This window comes from Hetaerina americana, unplaced genomic scaffold, assembly GCF_022747635.1.
Source record: "Hetaerina americana unplaced genomic scaffold, ioHetAmer1.1.p SCAF_2, whole genome shotgun sequence".
Lineage (NCBI taxonomy): Eukaryota > Metazoa > Arthropoda > Insecta > Odonata > Calopterygidae > Hetaerina > Hetaerina americana.
In genome coordinates this window covers 88,750,482-88,777,903 of record NW_027286763.1, presented here as the reverse complement: position 1 = coordinate 88,777,903, position 27,422 = coordinate 88,750,482, and the positions used below count along the sequence as shown (strand labels likewise).

At 34.8% G+C, this 27,422-nt stretch overlaps 1 protein-coding gene across 1 annotated transcript in view; it reads right to left on the bottom strand.

Annotated features, from left to right (window-relative positions):
- The window catches only part of LOC139688171 (U2 snRNP-associated SURP motif-containing protein), a 62,923-nt gene that overhangs the window by 9,974 nt on the left and 25,527 nt on the right, over positions 1-27,422 (bottom strand). The window contains exons 11-19 of the mRNA XM_071585598.1: positions 26,628-26,671; positions 17,178-17,282; positions 16,844-16,959; positions 10,419-10,527; positions 9,121-9,283; positions 8,064-8,143; positions 5,078-5,267; positions 4,105-4,342; positions 679-1,072 (exon numbers count right to left, since the gene is read on the bottom strand). Of these exons, the coding sequence (XP_071441699.1) occupies positions 679-1,072; positions 4,105-4,342; positions 5,078-5,267; positions 8,064-8,143; positions 9,121-9,283; positions 10,419-10,527; positions 16,844-16,959; positions 17,178-17,282; positions 26,628-26,671 (1,439 nt within the window). The remainder of the gene's footprint in view (positions 1-678; positions 1,073-4,104; positions 4,343-5,077; positions 5,268-8,063; positions 8,144-9,120; positions 9,284-10,418; positions 10,528-16,843; positions 16,960-17,177; positions 17,283-26,627; positions 26,672-27,422) is intronic.

The following is a 27,422-nucleotide window of genomic DNA, read 5'->3' as shown; positions in this document are numbered from 1 at the left end:
CAAGATAGATGAAAAGATGAACATGATTTATGATAAAAAATATGTGTTGTAATTTTTTTAAGGAGGGCACATTAACTATCTTTATGACTACAATATCTTTTCATCTATCTCTCACAGACGTATCCTTAAAACTATGAAACCCCAAGGAAATAATATACACCCTTGTCTCACACAGCATTTTATTTCAAACCCATCATATCAACGCTCGTTTACCGTTTCACTTTCTTTACTATTTTAAGAGTTTCAATTTCATAGAAATACAAAACAGCCCTTTCACTCAATATTCATTCCATCAACACTTCATTAAAAACCTCCCACTCAAAGAAACTCGTGTAAAACTTTTTACATCCACCCCTTTTCCTTTGAAAAAAAGTGCAGTTATTGCATTCAGCCTATCATTTGGTGGACAAAAGCTAGCATGCAAAAATAAACAATTTGTTTGAAGCCATGAATAATTTGAACCCCACCTGCACCTACACCCAGGGCTTTTTGTTTTTCAAAATTCTCAGTTAGATTGCACTTTAAGAAAAAAATGTGATAAGTGTGAAAAACCAGACTAATTTTAATTACTAAATCCAGGAATTGAGGATAGCCTCAGAAATGAAAATAAAAGTTCCTCACGTTACTCACTTCCAGCAAATTCTCAATTTTATGTGGCAAAGAGTTATGACCAATTACCTGTTCTCGTATGACTGATACTCAACACCCTCAGCCTCCTGAGAGTCTTCCTCTACCATTGGCACTCCATCATTGCTCTCATCTCCTTTGGTCCCGCTACCCTCATCTGCTGCATCAGCACTTGAAATGGCCATCACTGATGGTGTTGAGCTTTTTGCATCACCATCATCCTCTCCTGTTCCATTTTCCTCTCCACCCCCATTGCTTTCGCCTGCATCCTCCATTTCCTGGTCAAGCAAATCCCACTTGGATGTTGTCATTGCCTGAGCCTCCACCTGACGAGGGTCTACTGTTTCCCAGCGAGAAGGTACAAAGCCAGCAGGCATGGCTATCCCTCTCTCCGGATCACCTTCATCTGGATCCTCCATTGGCTTTCCATCCAAGTCATCATCCACTATGACAAAAATTTGCAAGCATTATCAACCATGGGTTAGGGAAGCAGGATCTTTCTAATCAATAGAATTATAAATCTAATCATATAATTCACTATCATCTAAAAATAAATTGATTAAATCTGTAACCATTTTATTTTTGCAGGCTGAGTTCTATTGAACTTTGTTGGATCAACAATCACTACTGTTGATAGCGAAATTCCAGATACTGAAAGTGTAAATGGAATTACCTTAATAATGCATTAAACAATTGTAATGAAATAAATCAAAAATAACAAGTTTTAATTGTAGGTTCCATAACAGAATATTTCAATTGTTTAAAAACATTATATTATTTTTATGGGTTTTGTTGGAAAATAACATTTTAAATGAAAAAATCTAGAGTAACATAGTTATTGAATGTTTAATAATCATGACAGTTAACATATCAACCTATGATTTTAAAACAAATAAGCGAAAATAGAATTGGATGAAATATTATTTTACATTGCAAAAACTGCACTAAAATATCAATTTTAAGTAATTATTAATAAGAAATAACCAAGATATCCGGAAAACATTTATTTTGCATATTTATTAATCCTTATGTACAAGGCATACATAATGTTGTAAATTACAGCTCTTAATGTTCATTTATTTGTTTCAAGATGCTATAGATAGAAATAACTCGCAGTATGGAGAAGACAAGAGGCTCGCAGTGTGATTTAATTCCTTCATTTGAAAGGTTACATTGCCCGGCTGATTCATGATGATATGACGTTTATGGAATGATAGACTGTCATATGACACAGTGGTGAGGTAAAAAGGAACTTTTAAACTGGCCAAATTTCCCTCACTGATAATCTAAGAAGCAGAAGACCAACAATCTCAAATGATGCTGCCACAGTGAACAAGTAGAAGACTATATCCTAGTAGACCGAAGAGCAACCATCCAAATGATCATGAATAAGACTGATCTTAGCCATGGCAGTACATAGAAAATTATTCGATGCTGCCACAGTTAAAAAGTAGGAGACTACATCCTAGTAGACCTAAGAGCAACCATCCAAATGATCATGAATAAGACTGATCTTAGCCACGGTAGTACATAGAAAATTATTCACAAAGAACTGCACATGTCAAAGGTGTCAGCACAATGAGTTCCACAACTACTGACTCCTTTTCGGAAGGAAACATGGTGTGACCTGTCAAGGTAGATATTGAATCTTTTTGAGCAAGACGAATAGGTTTTTTTGGTCACCTGTTAGAAATGGACGAATCTTGGATCTAACAATATGATCTAGACACCACAGAGATGAGCAAGGAATGGAAGCACAGCAACTTATGCTCCCCCAAGAAGGCTAAGGTGCATAAGTCTGAAGGGAAGGTCATACTATCTGTTTTTTGGAACTGTTGTGGAGTCATCTTAACAGACTAACTGAAGAATGGTCAGACCATCACAGGTGCCTATTACTGCACACTGCTTAACAAATTGCGCAGTGCTCTGAAAAAGAAACGGCACGGTATGATCACCAAAGGCATCTATCTTCTTGCTGACAATACACCTACTCACTCATCTCGAGGTATGGTTGAGGTATCAAAGTAACGTGGCTTTGAAATCTTGCACCATCAACCCTAGCCTCCCAATCTCACCCAAAGCTACCTTTTCTTATTCTTAAAACTCAAAATCAGGTACCAGATGATGATGCCTAAGCTTTGAAACTAGTAGTATGAAAATATAGAACAGTGGAAAAATACATTGTGTTCTTCATTTAATGAGCACAAATGATGTCAAAAGGTAGAGCAATGGTTTTTAATGTCATATTCTGAGTTCCACAATTATAGCCTTCAAAAGGTCAAGAAACACTGGGTCAAAAAATGTACAACTCTGGATGGTGACTATTTAGAGTAGTCTAAAGAATAACAAAAAAATTAAGATTGTAACTAGATTATTTTTTAGCAATAATTTAAAGTTTGCAATATCCCCTCATAGTGTATCGCTTTGGAACACATCTTTCATGTTGTAGTTAAATTTATGATCTAAGGATCAAATATTATTCATTACATGTCATTTATTTCATCTAAATGCACTGAAATGAGTTATTGTTTCCAAGGGATAACAATTACAAATGAAATGTTGCAGTTCTAGAATTGCCATCTCAGGAGTTGTAACTATATTGCCAGACTTACATAAATTGCAAAACTCTCTTCATGAGGGTGAGTACTGTTGCTCTTCGCTACTTCCTTTCAATAATCTATTTCCTGCAGTCTTGACAAAAAGTGGGGCATTGATGCTTGCAAGATAGATCCAAGAACCAAAAATGAACAATAACCCACTGATCTTTCCAAAAATATTCTGCCATATGAGAGCATTCAATCAACTGGTAGCATAGAAAGAAAAATATGTTAAGAAGACTGAGAAGCATAAGGCTTAAACGCTGCTGTTCTAATAAGTTGTTTATGAACAAGTCCTTGAAATTTTAAGGCTGCAGGCGGAGAAGAGACTGGAAAGGGCTCTTGAAAATAAGGTAGGAAGTGCAAAAGCCTAACAGGTACTGTCACCCTTCCATTCACCTTATTTATGTTAATGATGATTGATGCAAATTTTGCCTCAGTAAATTTGGTAGGCAGTTTACCAGCAGCATAGGAGTCAGGCATCACAAAATAATGTATAATCGGTAAGTAGATGCGGAGGTGTGTTAATATAATCATATTGTTTTAATATACATTATAATATAAATTGCCACCTTAACTATTTTCCCCAGTGATTTGTAAACAACTATGTTGATAAAAATTAAATTTAAGATGTATGATGCAATATATCAACTGTATCAAATAATCACAAATAAATATGACACATTTTAAAACTTACTGACACTAATAGGCCATAAATAATTTATTTCCAGTCTCAATAAAGTCACACCCTACCCATTAATCATTTGTACGGAAAGATGTTAAGATTGAAGGATACCTCAAAAGTTTAAGGACATGGTAAGCTTAACGTGAATATAGTAAGCCAAGCCACCAATTGGAGATAACTATGCAAGGTACTAACTTGGAATGCCATCCAGGTCATCATCCATATTGTGCTTGCCCATATCATCATCTTCATGGTTGCCACGTATTGGTTTGGGTTGCCGGCGTTTTTTCTTTGTCATCATGGCTGCTGCCCCTTTGAGTAGAGCGGCTCCATCCAAGGGGACACCATCTAGGTCTTCGTCCATTCCTCCACCCTCCGCCCCCTCAAGTGGAATTCCATCCAGCTCATCATCCTCCTCTTCCTCCTCCTCTGGCTGCCCATCCTCATCCCCCACTCTAACCCCACCCTCACCCTCCCTGCCCTTCTCCCCATCCCTACTCTCTGCTCCACCCTCTTCTTCTCCCTCTTCTCCGTACTTGTCATTGACACACTAAAAAGGAATTTTTACTTAGAAATGATACAAGAGAATGTGTCCTCTGATAATAGTTAGGCTTGCTTGGTACTGTGACACACTTAGGTACTGAAACTAGAACACTTATCAAATTACACATGGCCTATTATAACTCACAACTGAGAGCTTCCATTTTCATTTTGTAAAAATCAACTTAGTCATGAGATAAGAAAAGTAATCATGATTCAAATGACAAAGTCACAAATTGAGATACTTTGAGGTAACATAATAGTTTTTCCACAGATCCCAGTAAAAAAAATCTCACCTGCTTAAATGGTATAATATCTTGGCTATTGCTATTTTAGAGAATAACTGCTTACTGAAGTTAATTACTGTTTTATCTAGTCTAGGCAATGCAAGTAATTAATTTGGAACCTTTAACTTAAAAAATAACAAAAGTATCTGATTGGAAAGATCTCTGAAACTTTGCATTATACATGCATATAAACTAATATAATTCCCAGGCCTGACCTTATCTCAGATGAGAAAATGTCACTATTATTGCACATATAATTATATGATTAAGAAAAACAAGGTTTGAGGATTGGTTGAGTCGAGACTGAAAGCAAGAAAAAATGTTTATAGCTTCAATCTTACTGGATTAATTAGTCCCAGGAAAGCATTCTGCAAACGTATAAGGTAATCTTTTGGATAAATAGCCCATTCCTCCCATGCTCGAAATAACTGAGCAACTCTCATTCTGAATCCTTCCGCCTTCAAGCGTGAGTCCAAAGCTCTATGTGCTTCATGAGCATTTCGAAATATTATAGGAAGTTTAGATTCAAACCTGAAATGATAAAAATGCCATTATCATCACTTACATGGAGGATGAAAAAGATTAATCTGCATGCATATTTTACAGATATTGTAAATTAAAATGATATAATAATATAAAACTTGAAAATCAATTAACAATTGAATTCCAATAAACTGCAAAGATGCCACGACAGTAATTTTTAATGGAGTGATCCACTAAATGTGCATTACAATGCAAAACTTTCAGATTGTAAAAATTGTTTGCTTTGACCGGGATTTGAACCCAAATACCTCTATGCCCGAGTGCTTTTGCCAGTTAAGCTACCAAGGCATCCTCTTACACTCCAAGATTTTGAGGTCTTTAACGAACAAGATGTTGTGATGAAATACTGTACATACAATGTCATACATCTTGTTCATTTAAAGCCCCTAAAGTCTCGAAGTGTAAGAGGATGCCTCGATAGCTTAACTGGCAAAAGAACTTGACCTGACTCCAGGGATTCGGGTTCGAATCCTTGTCAAGGCTAATAACTTTTACCCTCTGAAATTGTTGCATTGTAATATTTACATTAATATAAACACCATTGGCCAGGAGCTAAATTTAACTAAACTTTCATGGAATAAATAAAATCACACAAAATCTACGTATGGATATCAGCAGAATTACTATGAACACTACCACTAATACCAGTACACTATTCTTACTTCTTTATCACTTTTCTTTCCCTGTGACATATGTACACTTATTTTTGCACATTTTAAAAAATTTATTGCAATAAAGGATCTTATTTTCGGGAAAAAATAATTAGGTTAAATTTACACCAATATACCAAAGTAATTCTTGTAAGACAATATGGGCTGAATGAGTATTCGCTTCATTTTAAAAAACCACATGATAAGAAAAATGGCAAACACACCATATAAAATACAATGACCGCTGATTGGCGATATCGCATAGATAAGGGGCTTACTGAAGTATGAATCAAATACGTTAAATTGAGTCGAAGGCAAAGGACAAAGTTTTCCTAATGGTGGGAGTTGTTTGGTGAAGTTTCAAGGTGTATGATGGAAAGAAAACATGGTTGAAAAAGTGTATGAAGGAAATATTGTTAGACAGTCATATAGTGAAGTGTGTCATAGAATGCAGAATGTTTGGATAAGTAGATAACAAGAAGGAAAAGAATAGTAATTGAACAAAGTGAAAGCTGATAGAAAATAAGAAGAACTGAAAGAAGTACATAACTGCTCCTTACAACTTAAGCTGAAGGAAAGAAACTTTTATTAAGAGAACAGTTTCGCAAGGGCTAGAAACATATTTGTTGAGACAAGGGGATTAAGGTTAATTGGACACCATTCAGATTCTGACGTGGAGTGAAATGGATGGAAAGAAAAATAAATTAAGTATTGGTATTGAAAGAGAGAAGTTTGTTGGAAGACATTCAAAGAAAGCAGGGAAACTGGGGGAGGAGTAGCAAAATAATGCTTAAGACTGTAATTGAGGGAAAAACAGTGGGGGCAGAAGCCATGTTGGATGGAAAGAAGGGAGATAGCAAACTGCTAGAAAAGAGTTGGTGCTATGATGTTTTTTATCATTTTGAGTAAGGCTTAGATGTGCAGCCAAAAATATTGTTTAAGGAAAACCAACTTTAACTGGAAACTAATATTAAAAACAACACATTTGTTTATTTATAGGTCTGTTATCTTTTCATTTATATATTCACTAATATTAAAAAATTTCTTGTGCACCATGAAATATAAATAACACATTTCAGATGCAGCACCAGGAAGACTAGGGTTTACTCGATTAATGGGGCTTAGTTGTAAAAGTACCACCAATAAACAATATTTTGCTACGTTATGTACCAAGATCATAATAATAAGATTAAATAATCTATAGAGTTAAGGAAAATCATAAAAAAATTAAGAATAAACAATGAACCAAAGATGTATTAACAGTTTAAGCTGACTTTCATTTGAGTAAAAACTTTAGAAAAAAAAAAGATAATTTTCAGAGCATAAAACACCAAACATGCATTCATTATCAACTATTTCAACAATGACCAACCATATATGAAATATGCTATTTGATAAAATTAAAATGCAGGCATTCATTAAGTGAATTGTAAGAACCCCTTAAATGATTTCTACAAAAGTTGAAATTTACCTTAATCACTTTCTTGTGCTTGAAAATGATAAAATTACACCATTTCATAACAGTCCTTTGCTCATTTTTAGGACAGAATTTACATGAATTACTCACTTCATCGTAAAGGACAGGGGTGGCGAACCTATGTCATTTGTGCTAAATGTGGCATGAAGAGCTGGGAGGGTGCTATGGGAAATTCCATGGTGATCACTTGATGGGTTGGCATACATCGGATGAGTACACTCATATTACGTACATAAACGCTGGCACTCGCCAAAAGGTTCACCATCCCTGGTATAGGATACACTGGTACCCAGTAAATACTTGGAAGGTTTTTAATTCTACCAATAATATTTTATCTGCCAATTAAGATATTGTAGACTCAGGTATAGGGGCACTAACTCACAAGGATGCAGGGTTAATTCCATGAGCCCAAAAATATACACTACTGAGTCTCAAAATATTCAATAAAGTCAATCTCATTGAAGTTCTTAATCTCTGCTGCGACAAGTACTGATATGATCTTGACATCAGCAAAGACTTATCTGTTATATGCATTATACTATAGCTCTTTTTTGATATTGAGACATGCAAATCCTAAGGTGAACTGTGCTACTGTGAACTAACAAGAGCAAAACATGGCATAATATAAAATAAATGGTAAGAGTCTAAAATACATACCCTCTTCTATAATAAGAAGCATTAGTTATCTTCACTCCGCAGTTGTGTAATATGTCCGATATGAGATATAGTCTTGCAATCTGCAATGTTAAAATTCATTTGATATTAACACACACCAATACACAAAACCTCAGCAAAAAATTAGAAGAATATGTCTCTCCTCATAATTATACACATGAATAATTCATACTTACGTCCTAATATATTTGCAAGATATAATTATTACACACAGAAGGTTTTAAAATGTGTGTAGCTCACAGCCCAGTTTAAAATGACTCACTCATTACATCTAAACAATATTGTATTTCACTTAATTTATTGTTATTTTAGCAATGCTTAATGATAGTCAAAATTTAAAGTATTATTCCTGCCTGAGAAAGCTTATCTAATGTTGGGTGGCCACTCAATTTATGAATTCTCCCATTTTCAACTTTTTCCGACAATAATGCAGTTTCTTCTCATTCTTTTCCCTCCTACTATCTGGGATCTGATTACTTGTATTTTGTGGATCATCTTTTGTCATTTTCTGTGTCACTAGTATCACTGAATTTAGTCCAATCATCGATTCAGTTTTTCCCAGGGAATTTATAAGCAATGGTCAATGGCTATATTACGTATATGGCAAATATTGCAACTAAAAGAAATAAATTTTAACAGGAAAAATCCCCGATTCCCATACTATATTTCTAACTTGTGCATCAAACTGCTTTTACAAAAGACTTTGGCACTTTTTGTATGTTTCCTAGGCTTTTTAAAGACATTGAATAATCCTTGACTTTTCCTGATTTTTGACGGAGTAGCCCGAAAAACAAATGGTGGCTAAATAATAATATAAATTAAAATATCACAGAAAAGTGGCTTTCCATTTCATAAGAATCAACTGCCAAAACCTATATTGAAGGTTCGTTAGCATTTAAATCAAAATAATTTCAAATGTCTAAGAAAAAATACTTAAGCGTACATAGAGAACAAAATGGGCAGTATTAATAAAAAATTAAATCAATCTTAAATAGATGTTTATAACATACTTACACTTATCTTTAAAATAAAAATTTACCTTTTTATGTATGGGAGTAGTGACTATGGAAAGGGCCTCTGTTATGCACTCGCAGATCTCTTCTGCAGCTTCACTGTGCTCCATACAGAAAACCATTGCTTCTCCAATTTTATTACGCTCTGGCGATATGTTACGCAGGAGGTCTTCCAGTCTGTCTCTCTGTCTGCAGAATGAAGAACATGACAAATATTTAATGATTACAATCATCATAAGACTAAGAACAGGCTCAAATAAACAAATAACACTTTTCCAGTATATATTATGTAATCCACGACCAGTTTTAATGTACTACCTCATCATCAGGTCTAAGATTGAAAAGTGTTACCATTTGTTGATTATTGTGTTTGAATTCCACAATATCATGCCAGAAACTACACAATTTTTTTAGAGTTGAAGTTGCATTCCAGATGGCAGAGGTAGATGATGACCGGTAGCTATAGCAAATTAAGTAACATTAGGCAAATTAGGTAATAGAAGTGTGTCATATGAAGAAATATGCAGATGGATTCTTGAAAGTGTCGAAAGGAAGTGATGAGTGTCCTGCATTTAAGATGGATTTTTAAAAGCATTAGGTGATGCAGCAGATATTACAATGCCAGAAATAGAAGACATAGGATTAATTTCAGAAGCAAACTAAATGATACATATTCCTGAAGACATTTTAAATGTTGTTGATTCAAATGAAGATTTCTACGGTTTTGATAAATGACATTAATAAGGATGCACAATAAATGTTCTATTTCTTTTTTATTATGTTTCATTGGGTGCATGTGATTGTCAAACTACTATATCAATGTTTAAACTCTGATACACAAGTCAGAGTGCTGTTTTCTGACTAACACAAAATAAATAAATTAATTAATTAGCAACATCATTGTTTTATCCCTCCATGATAACATCCACAAGTTTTCAGTTCAAGGTGAAGTTAGCAGAGATTACAACAGATAAGTGATGAACGAAATAATGGATTAAGCTAATAATTTGTTTATGAACTTACAGCTAGATTGCATCCTTACAAACACGCGGAATTAGATAAATCATCATGCATTTGTAATTTATATGATAAGTCTGTGGATTTATTTTAATTTTTCATCATCCCACCATTTTCTTGCAATGTTTTAGCAGTTAAAAGGAATAACAGCATTGTCAAAACAAACTGATTCTTAACTATATATATACATATTTCTTTTATGCTTACATATGATGCAACGTACTATACTGTATTAAACCAGTACTAACTTAAATAGAAAACTGGAAAGCCAGTAAAAAAAGATTTATACATGAAATGAACCACATACGCATTTGAAAGTGATCCTTTCTTGGGCTCTTTCTCCTCGCCTTCGATCAGTTCTTCAGGCATTCCTTGAGTATATGGATTCATTGGTGGAGGCTTCCAAATAGATCCCGCTGCAGGCAGAAACATTATATTAAACACTAATAGAAAGAAGGCCTCTACATAAATTCAATGGATCAGAAAAAGTATTTCACTATGCATGTAAATAAAATCTACTTTTGCAGCACTGTAAATAAATCCTAAAATATACATGGGAAGACCCAGAAGTACGCGGCCTCACCTCGGGATAGCGGTAGTTGTTTGAGAAGTACAACTGTATTAGAAAGCATGCAATCTATAAAGCACAGGTTTCAAGTTTGAAGAGACCACATTGTTTAGTATTTGTTTAGCAGCCATCAAAAGTGAACGTTATCTGTGAATTTGTGAAAATAGAGAAAAATAGTCATCCTTGTGATCAAATACTTTTATTTGAAAGGCCTCAGACCAACCAATATAAAAGCTGACCTGGATTCTACTCTGGGTAAGTCTGCTCCTTCGTTTACAACAGTAAAATATTGGGTAGCAGAGTTGCTGTCAATACGAGCATCTCATTGTTCTACCAAATGAGGTAATGACTCCAGAAACTGTGAAGAAAATCCACAAAGTGATACTGGATAATCGTCGACTGAAAGTGCGCAAGCTAGCATAGTAGTAATTCCTATGTAGTAGTTCCAGACATAGTAGAAATTTTAAAAGGTGTGGTACATCACATATTAACTGAAAATTTGTACATGACAAAGCTCTGTGCAAGATGGGTGCCGTGTTAGCTCACACTCAAGCAAAACCAGTGCCGTGAAGATCTTTAAATTGAGTGTTTAGCAAAGTTTCTCAGCGACAAAACAGAATTTTTGTGCCGTTTCATAACCTTGGATGGATCAAACATAGGTCCATTACTTCACACGCTACACAAAAGAACAATCAAAACAATAGATTCAAAAGAGAGAACCACCTCCAAAGAAGGCAAAGACTATTTCATCTGTAGGCAAGGTCATGGCGTTGGTTTTTTGGGATGGCTGTGGGATAATTTTCATTTACTATCTTGAAAAAGGATAAACTATCAACGGTGATTATTTTGCGAACTTATTACAATGTTTGAGCAAATAAATCAAGCAAAAGCAGCCTCATTTGGCCAAGAAGAAAGTGTTGTTTCATCAAAGCAATGCACCAGCTCACAAATCCATTATTGTAATGGCTAAAATTCATGAATTACTAGCTCATGCACCCTATTCACCAGATTAAGCCCCCTAGGATTATTTTCTGATCGCACACTTGAAAAAAATGGCTTGGTGGACAAAGATTTTCCAACCATGAAGAAGTTATGTTGGCAGTTAATAGCCATTTCAAGGAGCAAGACTTATTATAAAAAGGGAATTGAACTATTTAACATCGCTGGGTAAAGTGTATAAAGCTGAAAGGAGATCATGTTGAAAATAAATACATTTTTTCCAAAATTTTTCTGTTTTCTTTGTTGGGTTGGGTATTTCTGGGATTACCCTCGTAACAATAGTATACAGCAAATTATTACTGATGACATTTTTGGCCCACAGCAGACACATAAGAGGATCATTAGCAGTGAAACCACAATTTGTGCTTGTCAAAATCTTTTTGCTGCCACCAAGATGTGACAAAACATAAACAATATCAAATATAAACACATATAAAACATCAACAATGGGAAGAATTTCATGTCAATCATTTTTAGATAATTACCACTTCCAAGGCTATAAGAAATAAACAAATACATAAAAGAGTTTACTGATCAAACATAAATAAAGTCAACAAGTTTCTGGAATGATATTTTTCAATCTTCTTGAATGTTTTCCAGGTTATGATACGTAATAATCCACTCGAACAAGAGTGCTAACAATTGTGATAGAAGTGTGCACCACCACTGTGAAATAATGAATTTACTATCATCACGATTGATGGAGTGTAGTGATAAACACATGGGTGCAAGAAAATCATTTACAGGCAACTAGGGAGGACCAACACCAAATATTTGTCCTAAATACACAACAAAATAACTAGGCATTAATTAAATTTAACACAACATAAAAATTTGAGAACATGTAAGTAATGCACTTGTGAACTGAAAGAAAAATAAAGGAAACTTCTTTCATAAAATTGTAGAAAAAACTGAGTTTTTATGAACATTTAATTCTTTTGAGTTTTACAGATGATTGTAATCTCCAATTTTCCGTGCTTGTAAACACCTTGATGCACAAGTAATTGTGGTGGCAATGTAAAAATGAGTATAAAATTCCTATGCTTCAAGTGTTACTGATAGATAAACCACTTGTGTACTCGGAGCTGAAAACAGTAATCATCATTACATTAGATTACTAATCCACAGAAAATCTTATTGAATTTTCATTTTGACATGTTAACCTCATGTGAAAGAGCCTTTCAAGTACAATTCCATAATTTCCCAAATGTTTTTTGTCCAAATTTTAATGAAAAAATAATCCAGAGGCTTAAATTCAAGCCTCATGAAAATTTACCATCCAATTTTCTGGTTATATTAAAATATGGTTCATTAGCTCATTAAACATGTTTACTAATACTTTGATGACAAATTTTGACTCTCAACTGTAACAAAACCAATACTGTAAATATAGAATTTTTCTTCAGCGATTTGATGAATGCTGCATACTGAAACTCATCTGAAAGTTAACAGAAAGTCACTATGTGCAATGTTTAGAGTTGATATAAGGGAGGGGCAAGTGAAAATTAATGACCTCTTCATATTGTATGAGCTCATTTTTTCACTATATTTTTTCTCTAATACCTTCCCAAAACAATAATTTATCTTTAAACAAGTGGACTGTTTTACACTGATTCTAACCCTGTGATGATGTTTAACTTCAGTCATTGCACCTCTTTTATTCCTTCTTTATGTAAATGACATCGAACCTGTAGTCATTAGTAAGATACGTTTATTTGCCGACGATGTAGTGATTTACAGAGATATCTGTTACCCAGGGACTTTATCAGATTACCTAAATGCTATACAACGTTGGTAATTAGAATTAAACTTAAAAAAGTGCTTAGTGATGAATTTTTGGAAAAAAAGAAAATTCCCTCCTGAATGCCTACAGCATCAGGAACATCAAAATGAAATGTGTAGATTCAATTAAATACTCACGCATTACTCTCACTCATGAACTCTCCTGAGTGAAACATATGCAGGGAATATATGATCAAGCAAAAAAAATTAGGATTAATTAGAAGAGTACAGGGTAAATTTGATAAAAAGGTGAAAGAGAAATGTTATCTTTGGCTGGATATGCCTCCTTTAGAATATGCTCCTAGAATTGGGATCCTCATGAAGTTGCATTATTGCTTAATTGGATTGCATGCAGTCCAGAGGAGCTAGGCAGATAATCACTCATGAAGCAAATGCTAAATTACAGATTAAATCTCTTGCATAAATTGCAAGGATATCTCTTTTGAAATGATGTTGAAAATGCATTATTAGCCCCATTGCTCTTGGGCAGGCAAGATCATGTCAATAAAATTAGAGAAATTAAGGGCAGAAAAGATAGATTTTAGATGTCATTTTTTTCCAAGAAGGATAAGGGATCAGAACAACATTGCCCGACTGCGGTAGGGGTAAAAGTTAGTCTGGTGTACCACCCCCTACCACTACCCTTAACGGTGGCTTGCAGGGTACTAATAAAACTTTTAGAGATTCTGAAAAGCACTAAAAATTACCTGAATATTTAAACTACTTGACCAAATATTGGCCATCTGTAAATGTAAATAAAGGGTGCGGCAACATAACTTCCTTTTTTTCAATTGCATTTGCATGGGGAAAAAGGAAGTTCTGTTGCCCCACACTGTATGTCTCTTCACCCACTTTCACGCCCATCCCTTCTCATGTCTCTCTAGCATTCCTTAAGTGAATGAGTAATATGAGGGATGTTCAATTAAGAGTGATCATATATTTTTTATTCACATAATTTATTGTGCAAAAATTAAATTTTGCTATAATATTTGCTTAAAATGTAATGTATATTTTGTAAAAATTTCATTTATTTGACTTGAATGCATCAGCTGTTGCAAATTGAAACATTTCCATTTGCCTATGATGATGAAAAATGCTTTCCTTGCTGTTTCTTCACATTGGGAAACAGGAAAAAGACACATTACGCCAATTTTAGATCATAGGAAACATGAGAAATACATTTTATATTGATTTTTTAGGGATATTCCCGAAAAAATTTGAAATGGATTTGGTTTCGGGAGAATTTTCAGCATATATCCCTAGAGTATGCTCAATTTACAGGTGTGTGTAATGGTATGATAACATGACCATAACTTTTCCAGTAAAAGCAACCAATATTGGCTTTTTTTATGGGTTTGATGCCAGAGATGTAAACACAGAGCTTTGCTGTTGGCTCTCAGGATCAAAATTATGTAACCATGTTTCATATGTGGTCATACCTATGAAAGGAACTCCTCATTTTCCAGCAATTAAAAAAAAACCATACACACAGTAATTAACCCGAAGGTCGGTTTGGTGGGTGATAGTGGTGTTCACCCAGTACTAAGCCCGACTGCGTGTGAAATTCACAAATCAGGGTGGGGGGGGGGGGTGGTCAGTTCCTTTCCCTGGGCCGGTTATGGTTTCCCAGGAAGACCTGGTACCCGAAAAATCACATAGCTTGGGTGGAGCTGCAGGTGCCCAGAGACTTGCCCAGGAATCAAACCCAGGACCCTCCGGTCAGTAGTTCAATGCTCTATCCCTGGACTACTGCAACCCACTTTCCAGTAAGATCAACTTCAAATGCAAACAAATCTACACATGAACATCCTGCCATTCAGTTATGAGGAGTCTTAGAACTAAGCACAAACATGAATCGTGGGCAATTTTCTGCTACCAATGTATGGGTGGTACCCAATGAAATTTGCAATAGTTTTGATTGTGCTCTTAAAATGTTTAATGGCCTTCTATATGGCAGTAGCGGTGTTACTTTTAACCCTATAAGAGCAGTGCTAGCAGCACTGGGTCCACCTCCTTTTGAAATTATGTCCCCCCTCTTTAATAATTTTAAACCATCTTCTAACTCTGCTATAAAAGTGAGCAGACTCCCTATAAATCCCATAAGGCATCACAAAGGCCGTAACTGGTGATTTTTTCAGGCAAATCAAAATTTTAAGGCAGCATATTGCTTGTCACGTTACCTTCATTGCTGCTGTAGGCAATTTGAGCATGATGAATAACTGATCGCAGCACTTTTCCACTTGATAAAATTTATTTATGACCGTGTTTCGAAGTGTTACATCATCATCAGGACCTGTTGATGATGTAATACATCGAAACCCAGTCGTAAATAAATTTTATCACGGGGAAAAGTGCTATGATCATTTATTCATTATGTTCGACTTCCACCACATCACGCCTGAAGCTACTCAATTTGTTCAAAATGAACATGTTTCAACTTACAACAACTGCTGCTGATGCAATGCTGTCAAAGAAATGAAACTTATACCACATATACATTACGTATTAACCGAAGAAAAAGTTTACAATCAACTCTTTTTTGAACAGCCTTCATTGTAATAAAGGGTAATAATAAACTTAACTAAATTACTCCTTAACCTTATATTACCCATCTCAATTCTTAGTGTGCTATCATTATTCAAGCAATCTAATTTGTTTATAGGTTTCATGAATAAGATGTCTATCACTCCAAAGTTCCTATATTCTACTACATTTTTTTAAATTTGTGCATTCCACTCTGAAACAAATTGGAACAAGAACACAAAAGACTTTCACCCTCACTCATTTCTTTCCATGAATGTTATTTACCTTAAGGTATGACATACTAGCCCCACTTAGTTTATCAATTCCATTCCCTAAACGTTATCCTCCCCATTTACACACACAATATTTTTCAATGTTTCTCCCAAGTGAATTTACCGTCCTGAATTTCAATGCTTCTTCTTCATCTTAATACTTACAATTCCTACTGAATCCTTAAAATTCCCCAATATTTTTTTAAGGAATTTCCAATAGTTTGAACAATACTATACCAGAAACAAACAGAATTTTATTGACTGATTCCTGGTACTAGCTCTTTCTGTTTTGGTAGTAAACTCAGTTTTTCAAAGAATTCTGACCTTTTCCTAATTAAATCCTGAAGTTTTTTAAGTTTTCTAGCAACAGCCGACTTCTCAGTGCCTCTATGTTCCCAAAAGAAGCCAGCCTCAAAAATTGTGCAAGGAAATGTATGAATATGATAATGGCTGAAGTGAACATATGGCAGAAGCAGGATTGGAATAATAACTGCTATGAAGTAATTGGTTTACCTGAAGAAGAGGTATTGTTATTACATTGTTCACATTATTGAGTGAAATTAATGTAAATAGTCTTTTAGCAATCACCTTTAAACATCCTGAATTCTTCCGTCCTCCAACGAATCTGTAAATCTCCTTGAAGGATAGAATACAATTTCCATCTATAATATACATGAGCTGGACTTTGATTTTCAAAAAGGAACCTGAAAGAAAGTAATTCTTTTACAAATATTTCCTTTGGATAATTAATGAAAATTTTCAAGGAAAATTCATGAAAATATAGATGAAGTTCATAGCAAAAAAGTAAAATATTGCAATCTTAATGAAACTAATAAGAGCATCAGCAAATATGACTTTAAAGATATACTTATTTGAAAAATTCAGAAGATGAATTCATTTTATTTTAGCAAAATATTCTTACCTGAACATTGGGTTGTTCAATTCCCGATTCATAATCATAGCTTCAAACAAAGGCCCTTCCCGGACTACAAACTCTATCATTCGATGGATGAGACAAAGCAGGTTCCTGAAATGGACAAAGTGGAGCCACATATGCCCAACTGCCCCTCATCCCTTTTTTCTTCTAATTCCATCCAACATTCTCTCACTTATAAGTCTAAATGGGTCATTTGAAAATTTATCTGACATCACAAATGACACAAAAAATTGTAACAAAAATTAACATTAATGACTAAATGCGCCATTAATTTTTAAAAACACAACTTCAGGTGAGTTGCTTAATACCAGTACCTTGCATAACCACTGTTCACAATGACTTGCAGCATTGACATACGTAAAATGAAAATTTACAGCTAGAACCAGCATTCTCAGGATTTTATAAAGGAATGTATTAATTGGCAAACAATGAGTGATTATAATCAGGGTATTTTTTTTATTTAAGGCAGGTAAGCAGAACTGAAAGTTGGCTGAATAATTTTTTTTTCTAACACCAACAATTGTATTCCAAATAATCCCAATATTTCTTCAATTAAAGCAATTTAATTTAGTTTTGGAGAGAGAAGGTTGGCATGACAAGTGAAAACTATATTCTACCAAACACTTAAACTGCATAGCCTGTAGAAATGACTTAAATGCAAAATTCAGAGCATGTTATTAGCCATTAATGATGTTAAGTTATACTAATCATAAAAGGATCTATTGCTGTTCATGTTAATGAAACATGTTTTTTCACTGTGAAAGTTGTTTAATTGTAATCATTTCTGTAGGTTAATAATTTAAAACAATCACTTGTTCTTCCATTCAAAGAAATAATTAGATACGTGGATAAAGATCCAAATGTGTTTTTGGGGGCTTAAATAATTAAATATTGCATTAATGGATACACAAATATTAAGACAAAGTCAACCAATACTATTAAACCTATGAGCCTCACTTTAGAAGTACAACTGAATTTGCTTAATGAGTACCTTGCACAGCGAGTTATTCCCATAACAAGCAAAAATATTTTGAAAAAATGACTTGCTGAATGAGCGACTTTCCATATATTGAGTGATGAGAAGAGGTGGATTCCCAGAATGATTGTTCACTTGCTGCTTTGGTTGGTGTTTTAGTGAACACATTTTTTCCACACTTGTGTAAAAACGTTTGGGTTTTTTTTGTCGAGTTTAATAACATTTCGCACACAGTTTTAAAAATCTCCCCAAAGAAATGCCCATGATAAAACAGCCATAAGAGAGTAAAAAAACATAGAAATAAAAAGAAGTTCATTGAAAGGAGGGAATGAGGTGTGAGCATGGCTGATCTAGCATGCACATACAATTGGTCGACATCAACAATATGCATTTTCTTCAAGAACACCAACAAGATAAAGATACTATAAAGAGAGCCACAAGAATACCCACACAATGTTATGCATTCTCAAAGATGCTGGAAGGTTGCCTCTCATATGGCTAAACGAAAAGAAATTGCAATGCAAAACTATTATTGAGAGAAGTAATTAATTAGTAATTGTGAGAAGGTGAGAGTGATCTTCACTGATCTCGATAAGAAGATGCCAGGATCAACAACAGTCCAAGAAGAAGTACTTAATTGAAGCCGAGGGTGTTTTGAGCAGCTAAAGACGACAACCAGCATCCATAGCATTATGAGGCATAGTGAAGCAGCAAGCTCTCAGTCAAAGGCAGACGAGAACTTCATAGGTGACTTCAAGAAAACGGTAGATTCTGAGGATTACCTGCTGCAACAGATTTTTAATTGTGACAATACAGGTCTTTTCTGGAAGAAGATGCCAAGGCAAACCTATATGTGTACATATAACAGCAGAGGAGAATGCATTGCTTGGCTACATGCCAATGAAAGACTGTCTCATGCTGATATTTTGTGTCTATGCGAGAAGCAATTTCAAAATTAAACCCTTGCTTGTTTACCATTCAGAAACTCCACGAGACATCCAGAAGCAAAAAGTCCTGAAGAGCAGACTAAATGTGTTGTGGAGATCATGGAAAACAATTGAATTGTAACATTTGTACGTAGCAACATCCAAGGAAGGCAGGGGCTATGCACGCTACAAATTTACATAAAGACGTGGAGTTGTATTTTCACATTTTAAAGCATTAAAAAAAAAAGCCCATGGACTGCTTTCAATTAAAATAGAATTAGGAGTGCATCATAAATAATTAACTGGTTATTTTAATTCCTTTGTGTTTTCCACATATCTAACTCATACTCCAGGTTAGTTTGTTCCGTGATAGAGAAAAGATAATTCATGATTCTAGATTATGCATGTATTATTTTCTTCGATTGAACCTTGTACATAACTTTTTTGGCACTGAAGGGATTATCATATTTTACTTTAATTTATATGGGAAAACTGGTTTCCCTTGATAAGTTTTCTTTTACAAGAAATATTCAGACACTCGTTGCTTGCTGTTCGAGGTTCCAATGTGTTTTTAAGAATTTGGAGCTACAACTAATGTATACTATTCTTAAGTATACATAAAAATATTTTGTGTTTATTAATTTGTAGAAAAAAACTTTGATTAACACCGAAGACACAAAATATGACAACTTTTTCTAGACTGATTACTATTCAGCTGGTAAAAATTGAATAGTTTCCCTTTCCATAGACACATGAGAAAATCTGATGTTTAATTATTTTTGGAAGTGTGTCTAAAAGCAAGACCCTTTATATAACAACCACATGACATAAGAAATTTTAGAATGAATTTTTTAAACTATACTTTGTGTACCTCAAGTCTCAATTGACAACACACATGACTGTTTACCTTGGGTTTTCATATATCTTTAACTTCCTCACCCTCCCCTGTTCTTATTCAGAAATCCTACGCATTTAAACACTTATTGGACTTCTCAAAGGAAACCCATTTACATCCCATCAGAATCTTCTTCATTGTAGAAAAGCTTTGGCATATTTATAAATATCAGTGGCATCACTTTTAGGGTATGATGCACAGATTATAAGTAGCAGAGCCAAAAACGATATGGTAATACAACGATTGAACTCTAATATACACACCTTAACAAAAATTAAATCATTATCATATTAATCAGAAATTATATCTTATGCTTCATCTTTTTTCAAAATTTAATGAGATAAGTGGATAATTGTTGATAATAATATTTATGCATCCTGGTGAGTCAGTACATAGCACACATACAAGTATTTTTATTTGTTATATATACAATTGTATACCTCCTAGTAATTGGGATCAGGTGACAGTATTTTGGAAGCTAAGCCAGACTTTAGAAGGAATAGCAGCTTCTTTAGAATTAGCGAAAGAGGACGTGGGATATTGCTAGGCTATGGTTTTACTTGTAGCATGCAGGCCAAACTTTCAATAACTGACCAGATGAATGCCATAGTCATTAGAACCATCAGCAGGGAATGTTGCAAATATCAAAGGTACTGCAAAGGTTGGTGACCTTGCATTCTTCACTTTTCATTACATTTGAATATCAATGAGAAGTCTTGGACAATATAGCATCAATGAGCATTATAGTTTGTCTAGGTCATCAAGACGTGTATGCCAGGGCTAATAGTACTTTGAATGTGAGAGGTATGCATAGAAAGTAAAAAGTTATAGCTATTGAAATTATTGAAAAATGCAATGAATATGAAACAAAGCAGCTAAGTGTGATGCTGCTGAAATTGATGGTAATACAGGTTGCTCGGCATTATGCTCAGGAATAACAAAAATGTGCATGAGAATCCAAAGGACATGGATTTGACTCAATGCAGCAAGAAAACATCAGTCGATGTTCTAAAGATTACTCTGAGTTCATGAAGAAGCTGCTGTTAGAAGAGCTGTGATTGTAGCTTGTAAACCAGAGGATATTGAAACCGAAAGCATGAAGAATGACTACAGAGTAAATTGAGAGGTCTTCAATTAGTGTGACCCTTGTGACAGAAATATATTATTAGGAAACATGAATGGTTGGGTTGGCATTAGAAGAGATGCCTTTGAAAAGTCGTATTGCTATTCAGTAAACCCAAAGTAAAGGATAGTTGGAATTTGTCGAGTTGATTAAAATGTAAATGGTAATTTGACTTAAATACCTAATTAAGCATAATTCATGTTAATGGCAAACATTGAATACCAGAGCATGAAAGAGTTCACTGAATATGATGAGTTTGTGAAGGGCATGAGAGCAATAGAAGGTGCTGACTACTACTTGGAAGTTTCAAAAGTGGATAGCAAGGAGGATTAGATCATTAGAAGGATTTGAGAGTCAAAGTAGAGAAGCCACAACACAAATACGTAAGAATGCAAAATGAATTCAGCAGTCTATAACTTTTGATATACAACTTTTGTGGTAGGTTCATGCAATGAGCCATACTGCACCAATACTACAAGATCAAATTGAAGCTTGACTTGATAGTTGACAGTAGATCTCACCTTATTATTAAGCCCTAGAGTGAGTGAAATTCATACATCAGGATATTAGAACAACTTCTTTCTCTAAGTCAACAGTAGTTGCTCAGGAAGATCAGGTACCCAGAAAATCACACGGTTTGGGTGAAGCTCAGGGGCTCAGGTGCATCATTCAGAATTGAACCCACAAACTTTTGAACCCTTGAACAAATGCTCTACACACTGGGCTACCATACCCCCATTAGAAGACAATAAAACAAATTCTGGACTACCTCAAAATTAGATAAATTAACAAGGGTCAGAATATGGTCCAAAAACTGAAATAAACACAGAACAGGTAGTCATCATTTTCAAAAGCCATGGCAAATTTATAGTTTCACTTTTGAGCACCTACCCTGATTTTATATTTACTGCACAGCTATGTCATATGCCTAGGTAATAAATACATTGAAATAATAAAAAAAATCCTTCTTGATAGCTTTTCCTATGACTATCATTTACCTTTTTTATATTCCCATATATGTATTCACAAATTAAGTAAGTTGAAGTGAGAAAACCAATCAGTTTATGGTAATCAATGACTTAATGGTGCAATTTCTAAAATATCATTTTTCTGAGGTTGATAAATATAAAAAATGAAATCTAATCAATGCAACAATTATAATTCACTCTAATGAAAAGAGACTAAATGATTTGTGTGATGAACACACCATAGATTAGATCCAGTAAAATTAAATGCTGAAATCTAACATACTAAATTTGAAAGCCTCGACTTAGATTTTCAATATATTTTTTAATTTGAGATTCTTGAGTTTTGAAGCAATAACAAAAAGCGTGTTTTCTGAGAATTGAATTTTACAGCCCTTTTTTAATATTTCAGTCCAGTTAATACAATATGGTCACAACACAATAGTTCGTGAAATATGCTAATATCAGCTCGTCTTTATAAATATGTAAGATGAAAAAATAGGCATTCAAAACTTAGACTATAGGATGATAGAAATGATATCAGCATGAATAAAATACATTGATTGCCCAGTCACAGATGGCATTAAAACATTGAAGACAAACGTTTTTATGCTTCATGTGAGAATGCCACTAGAGTACGCACTGAGTAAAACCTTCTGATCAATACAGATAAAATCATTCTACAGAAGGTTAAAAGTCAACTGAAAATATCCAGTTGGCAATGATGAAAATAAAGCAATATCTTTTCAAAATTTTAACTGGTAATATTAAAACACACTGGTACCCACAAGGGAACATTTTCATTTACCATGCTTCTTCAACTCCATACCATTCTAGCTCTCGACATTAATATGTAATACCTTTTTGGGATAGTGATAAGCCCAATTTATACCTCCAAGGCTATGTATATTTCTACTGTAAAACATATTTGAATAATTAACTCACAGTTGATTATGCAAAACTTCTAAGCATTTGTTATTTGAAAAATGTATTGTAATACAGTGGGTCCTCACCTTACAATGGAATCACATTATGATAAATTTGCTGAACAATTTTCTCTGTGAAGAAGCTCATATATTCTCAATGAGTGAATACTAACATTATGATTGTGAATGCTATTGGAAATTTCATATCTTATGACATCACTGTTTTTTTCAAATTTCATGCTAGTAAACAATTATGTATCCACTGAAATGACTGACATTTCATGTCCCAGGAATTTATGAAATCTGGTTAAAAACATGCTGTACTGTCATGTCAGTGATTTGCATTTGAGATTACGAAGTTGAATGTTTGTACTACCTTCACTAAGAGCTTTCACATATCACAATGCATAATATATTTGCTATCTCTAGAATCACTGTTCCTGAAAAATGGTTCAAAAACGAATCACAAGGAGATCGTGATGGTGCGGAGGATTGGCTTCCCACCCAGAGGGGCTGGGTTCCAATCCCGGCGGCGGCAGATATTTTTCAGTGGTATCCCGATCCTACTTGAGGTGCTTTGTGGAGGGCACTTAGAGTGAGTACGCCGTCCATCGAATGGGACATTGAACTTTGGACCCCTTGGTGCCTATCATTAAGAGTAGGCTAATGCCAAAACCAGGTTTCTCTTCACCCTTCATCCTATCCTGTCCATCCCTAATGGTGCAAATGACCCCAACTGTAGGTTGCCTCCCCTAATACTACGAATCATAAGACTATGCTCATGCAGAAGAGTAGTGTTGCTCTCCAGCAATTCAACTGATGCCAGCTTTTGATAGAACAGTGTACTGCAGCCCAGCCAAAAATAATGATACATAGCCGCTGATGATATGGATCCTGGCATCTAAAGTTTAATTTTAATTAAACACTCATTTTTCCATAAAAATTCTAACACATGTGAGAATTCTATCAGCTGACTGCACAGAGAGGACAGGAGGAATGATGCTTTTCCACTACTACTACCATCACTGTTACAGGGTGCGTTCCAAAAGTAATGCAATTATTTTTTAAGTAATTTATGGAAAAGATTTGCACAAACACTTCAAATTCTTCAAAGCACTGTCCTTACACATTTTTTCCAGCAACTCAGCCACGACCGATACGAGCCCAGGGAGGCATCTTCTGGGACCTCTTGCAAGGTATTCGTCAAGGCTGATTGGATCTCTTCAATGGGTGAAAAACAGGTTCCTTTCAGGACTGCCTTAATCTGAGGAAACAAAAAGAAGGCTGCTGGGGTGACATCAGGACTATAGGGGGGGTGGGGCAGCGTTGGCACCTGGTGTTTGGCCAGGAACTTGCGGAATAGTGGTACGTTGTGGCAAGGTGCATTGTCATGATGGAGTTGCCAGGTAGCGGAGATGTCTTTTCTCGCCATAACCCTTTTTCAGAGTCTTTCCAGAACATCCATGTAGTAGGCAGCGTTAACTGTCTGTCCTTGAGGAACAAACTCCTTATGGACCACTCATTTACTGTCAAACATGACAATGAGTATTGTTTTCCCTTTTGATATGCTCATTCTTGCATTTTTGGGCTTGGGGGACTGGTCCGTGTGCCACTCAGAGCTTTGGCATTTTCTGGGTCATTTCAAAAAACCCAGGTTTCATCACCAGTAATGATGTTGTCCAAATAATCCGGTTCATTTTCAATACGTTGCAAAAGTTCACTTGAAATTTCAGCTTGGTTGGTCTTTTGGTCATCTGACAGTACCTTGGGCACGAGCTTGGCGCACACTTTCCTCATCGTTAAATCTTCAGTAACAATGTAAAACACAACAGTAGACGACAAGTTGAGTTTATTGGCCACCATCTTGATACTCAATTCACGGTCAGAGTCCAACAATTGTCAGGTTAACAGCTGCCCAGAGCATTGATTGTCGTGAACCTCTTCCCAGCCCTACTTAAAGGCCTTTAACCACCTCGAAACTTGTGAGTAGGACAGAGCAGAGTCCAAGAAAGCCTCACAAATCATTTTGTCAGTCACCTCAAGTTTTTTTCAGTTTAGCACAAAACTTAGTAATCACGTAGCGTTGCTCGATTGTCAATTCCATTTTTTTCATGATACGGTCAGCACACAGAGGTCTACAATAACTGATGTCCTACCACTTCCTCAGCAGAGCACTGAGACCAGCTTTGCAGCAAAGGTTTAGCATCCCCCCACCTACTCCAAATGGTTTGATCCCACTCTGACCAATATGCACAGCGTGGGAAATTCAATTGCATTATTTTTGGAATGCATCCTGTAAGCTGCAAAGTCAGCTATTCTTGTGTCTTTCACTTTAGTAGGTCTGTGGGCACATCAGAGGAATGAGAGAGGCTCTTGAAAATAGGAAAGACATTGTTTAAGCATTACACATATGTTAAGTTCTTTTAATGAAAAAATTTCCAATATTCCCCACTTAGACATTATTACTCCTCTCCTTAGCAATTCACACTGATTCTATTGCTCCCGGTCCAAAACTATCCAATTTTGCTAATAGTGGTGGGCTGAAGTTCAAGGTTTAGTCACGATGGGGCAGTTTCTATTTCATGAGCACCTGCATTTTCACTTCAAGGTAACATGTTCTCAGGATTCAGAAATATGACTGGAGGCCCCCAACGGAAAGAGATTAATTAGCTTTTTAGTTCTAATTGATAGCAAGGAATTTATACTTTGTTTTTGTTCAAATCTGTTTCTCATTGTATTTAGATAAGTGTTAAGAATTCTATGCAGGATATTATTAATTGCTTTCAATGACAAGTGAAATTCCATTTAACTACATTTCAACAATAATACTATGTTGATTCAATGCGATTAATATGCATTTATTAGCTATTTTAAGCATATCTGCAACCACATTGGGCTAACAATGAATGGGAGAATTTTACCTCAACTTTTTTTTCACTGAAATGTCCTGGAAGTTTTCCAGCAGCATGAGTTGTGTGATTTGTGATAGTGCAAAATTGGTTATCATTGTACAATATAAAATTTAATTTCATGTTTATGACCTAATCTGGTAAAAAATATCATGAATAAATATATTACTAGGTTTAATTCACAAAATTTACATCATATGACTGACTCTAAGGAATCTAATACAATGTAATATTACACAGGGATCCACTGTATCACAATATTATGTAACCATTGAATATTAGAAAATTTATGAACAAATTGATTTCATAATTCTAGTCTCAGTGAATAGCATTCAAGAGAAAACTCATCTTCTTCGTGTTGAAAAAATATCAAAAGCTTCAGTAAATAAATGCCTATATCATAAAATTGATGAATTAAGACACTTCCAAAAAGAAAACAGCCATGTTTCAAAAAGCCAGTTGATATGTTGGACTATGTAGTAGTTACCAGCAGAGCAAAAGTGTTTTCGTTCACTTCAGCATTATATTAAAAAATAAATAGGTGTTGAAGGGATATTTTTGTAGGTAAATATAAGGTATGTTGATATTTTTTAGTAGTTCCCATCTGCTTCAAATACATCGCAGGTCAATATAAAAATGGAGAGAGAACAATTTATCGCTACCTTACCACAGATGAACTCTTAATGCTTTCTTTCTTAGAACCTCTTTCCCTTACCTTTCAGTAGGTATAACCACTTTCACTACAGCCATGGATAAAATCTGCCACAAGGGAAGGAAGGCAGCACACCCGCCAATCAAAAAAAAGGACATGGTCATATTTCCAGTCATTTAGAATGTTACAGACTATGTAATTTTTTTTTGATAATTTTTCATGACAAAAATACATGCCCTACAGGGTGCCCTTACAAAGAGCAAACATTCTATCATCATATGAGAGAGAGAAAAGAAAAAAAAACCCGATGAAAAGCCTAACTTTTGGGGCACTAACTTTGGAAACACTACTTATGTGATTATGAAAATTGTCTTGAAAATATTTCATGATAATGCATGCAGAAAACTTCAATAGTTCACTAAAAATATCTGCTGGAAATTACATTTATATGAAATCATTGTGTAGCACATGAGGTGATGCAGAAAATTTATAAAGATGGAGTTAACATTTTCTATTTCAGGGTCCCACTTGGCAGATCAAATGAGTCATTTTAGGCACAAGGGATTTGGAGACATGCAAGCTTGTCATTTAATGTCACCTACCTATCTTAGTTTATAATCATGAAACTGGTATAAATATGATGATAGCAATTCCTTTCATAAAGATATATCATACAAGGGCGGCAAATATATATTTTTAAATAAGCAACACAAAAGGCAGTAAGCCTTAAACAGATCTAGTGAGTTCAATGAAAATGAAAAGTCACAAAATTATTAATGAATGTTATTTAAGAAGCTTGAGGGGATTCAGTAATGCATACTGCAATTTTACTTCCTAACCCAATACGGTCATTTCATG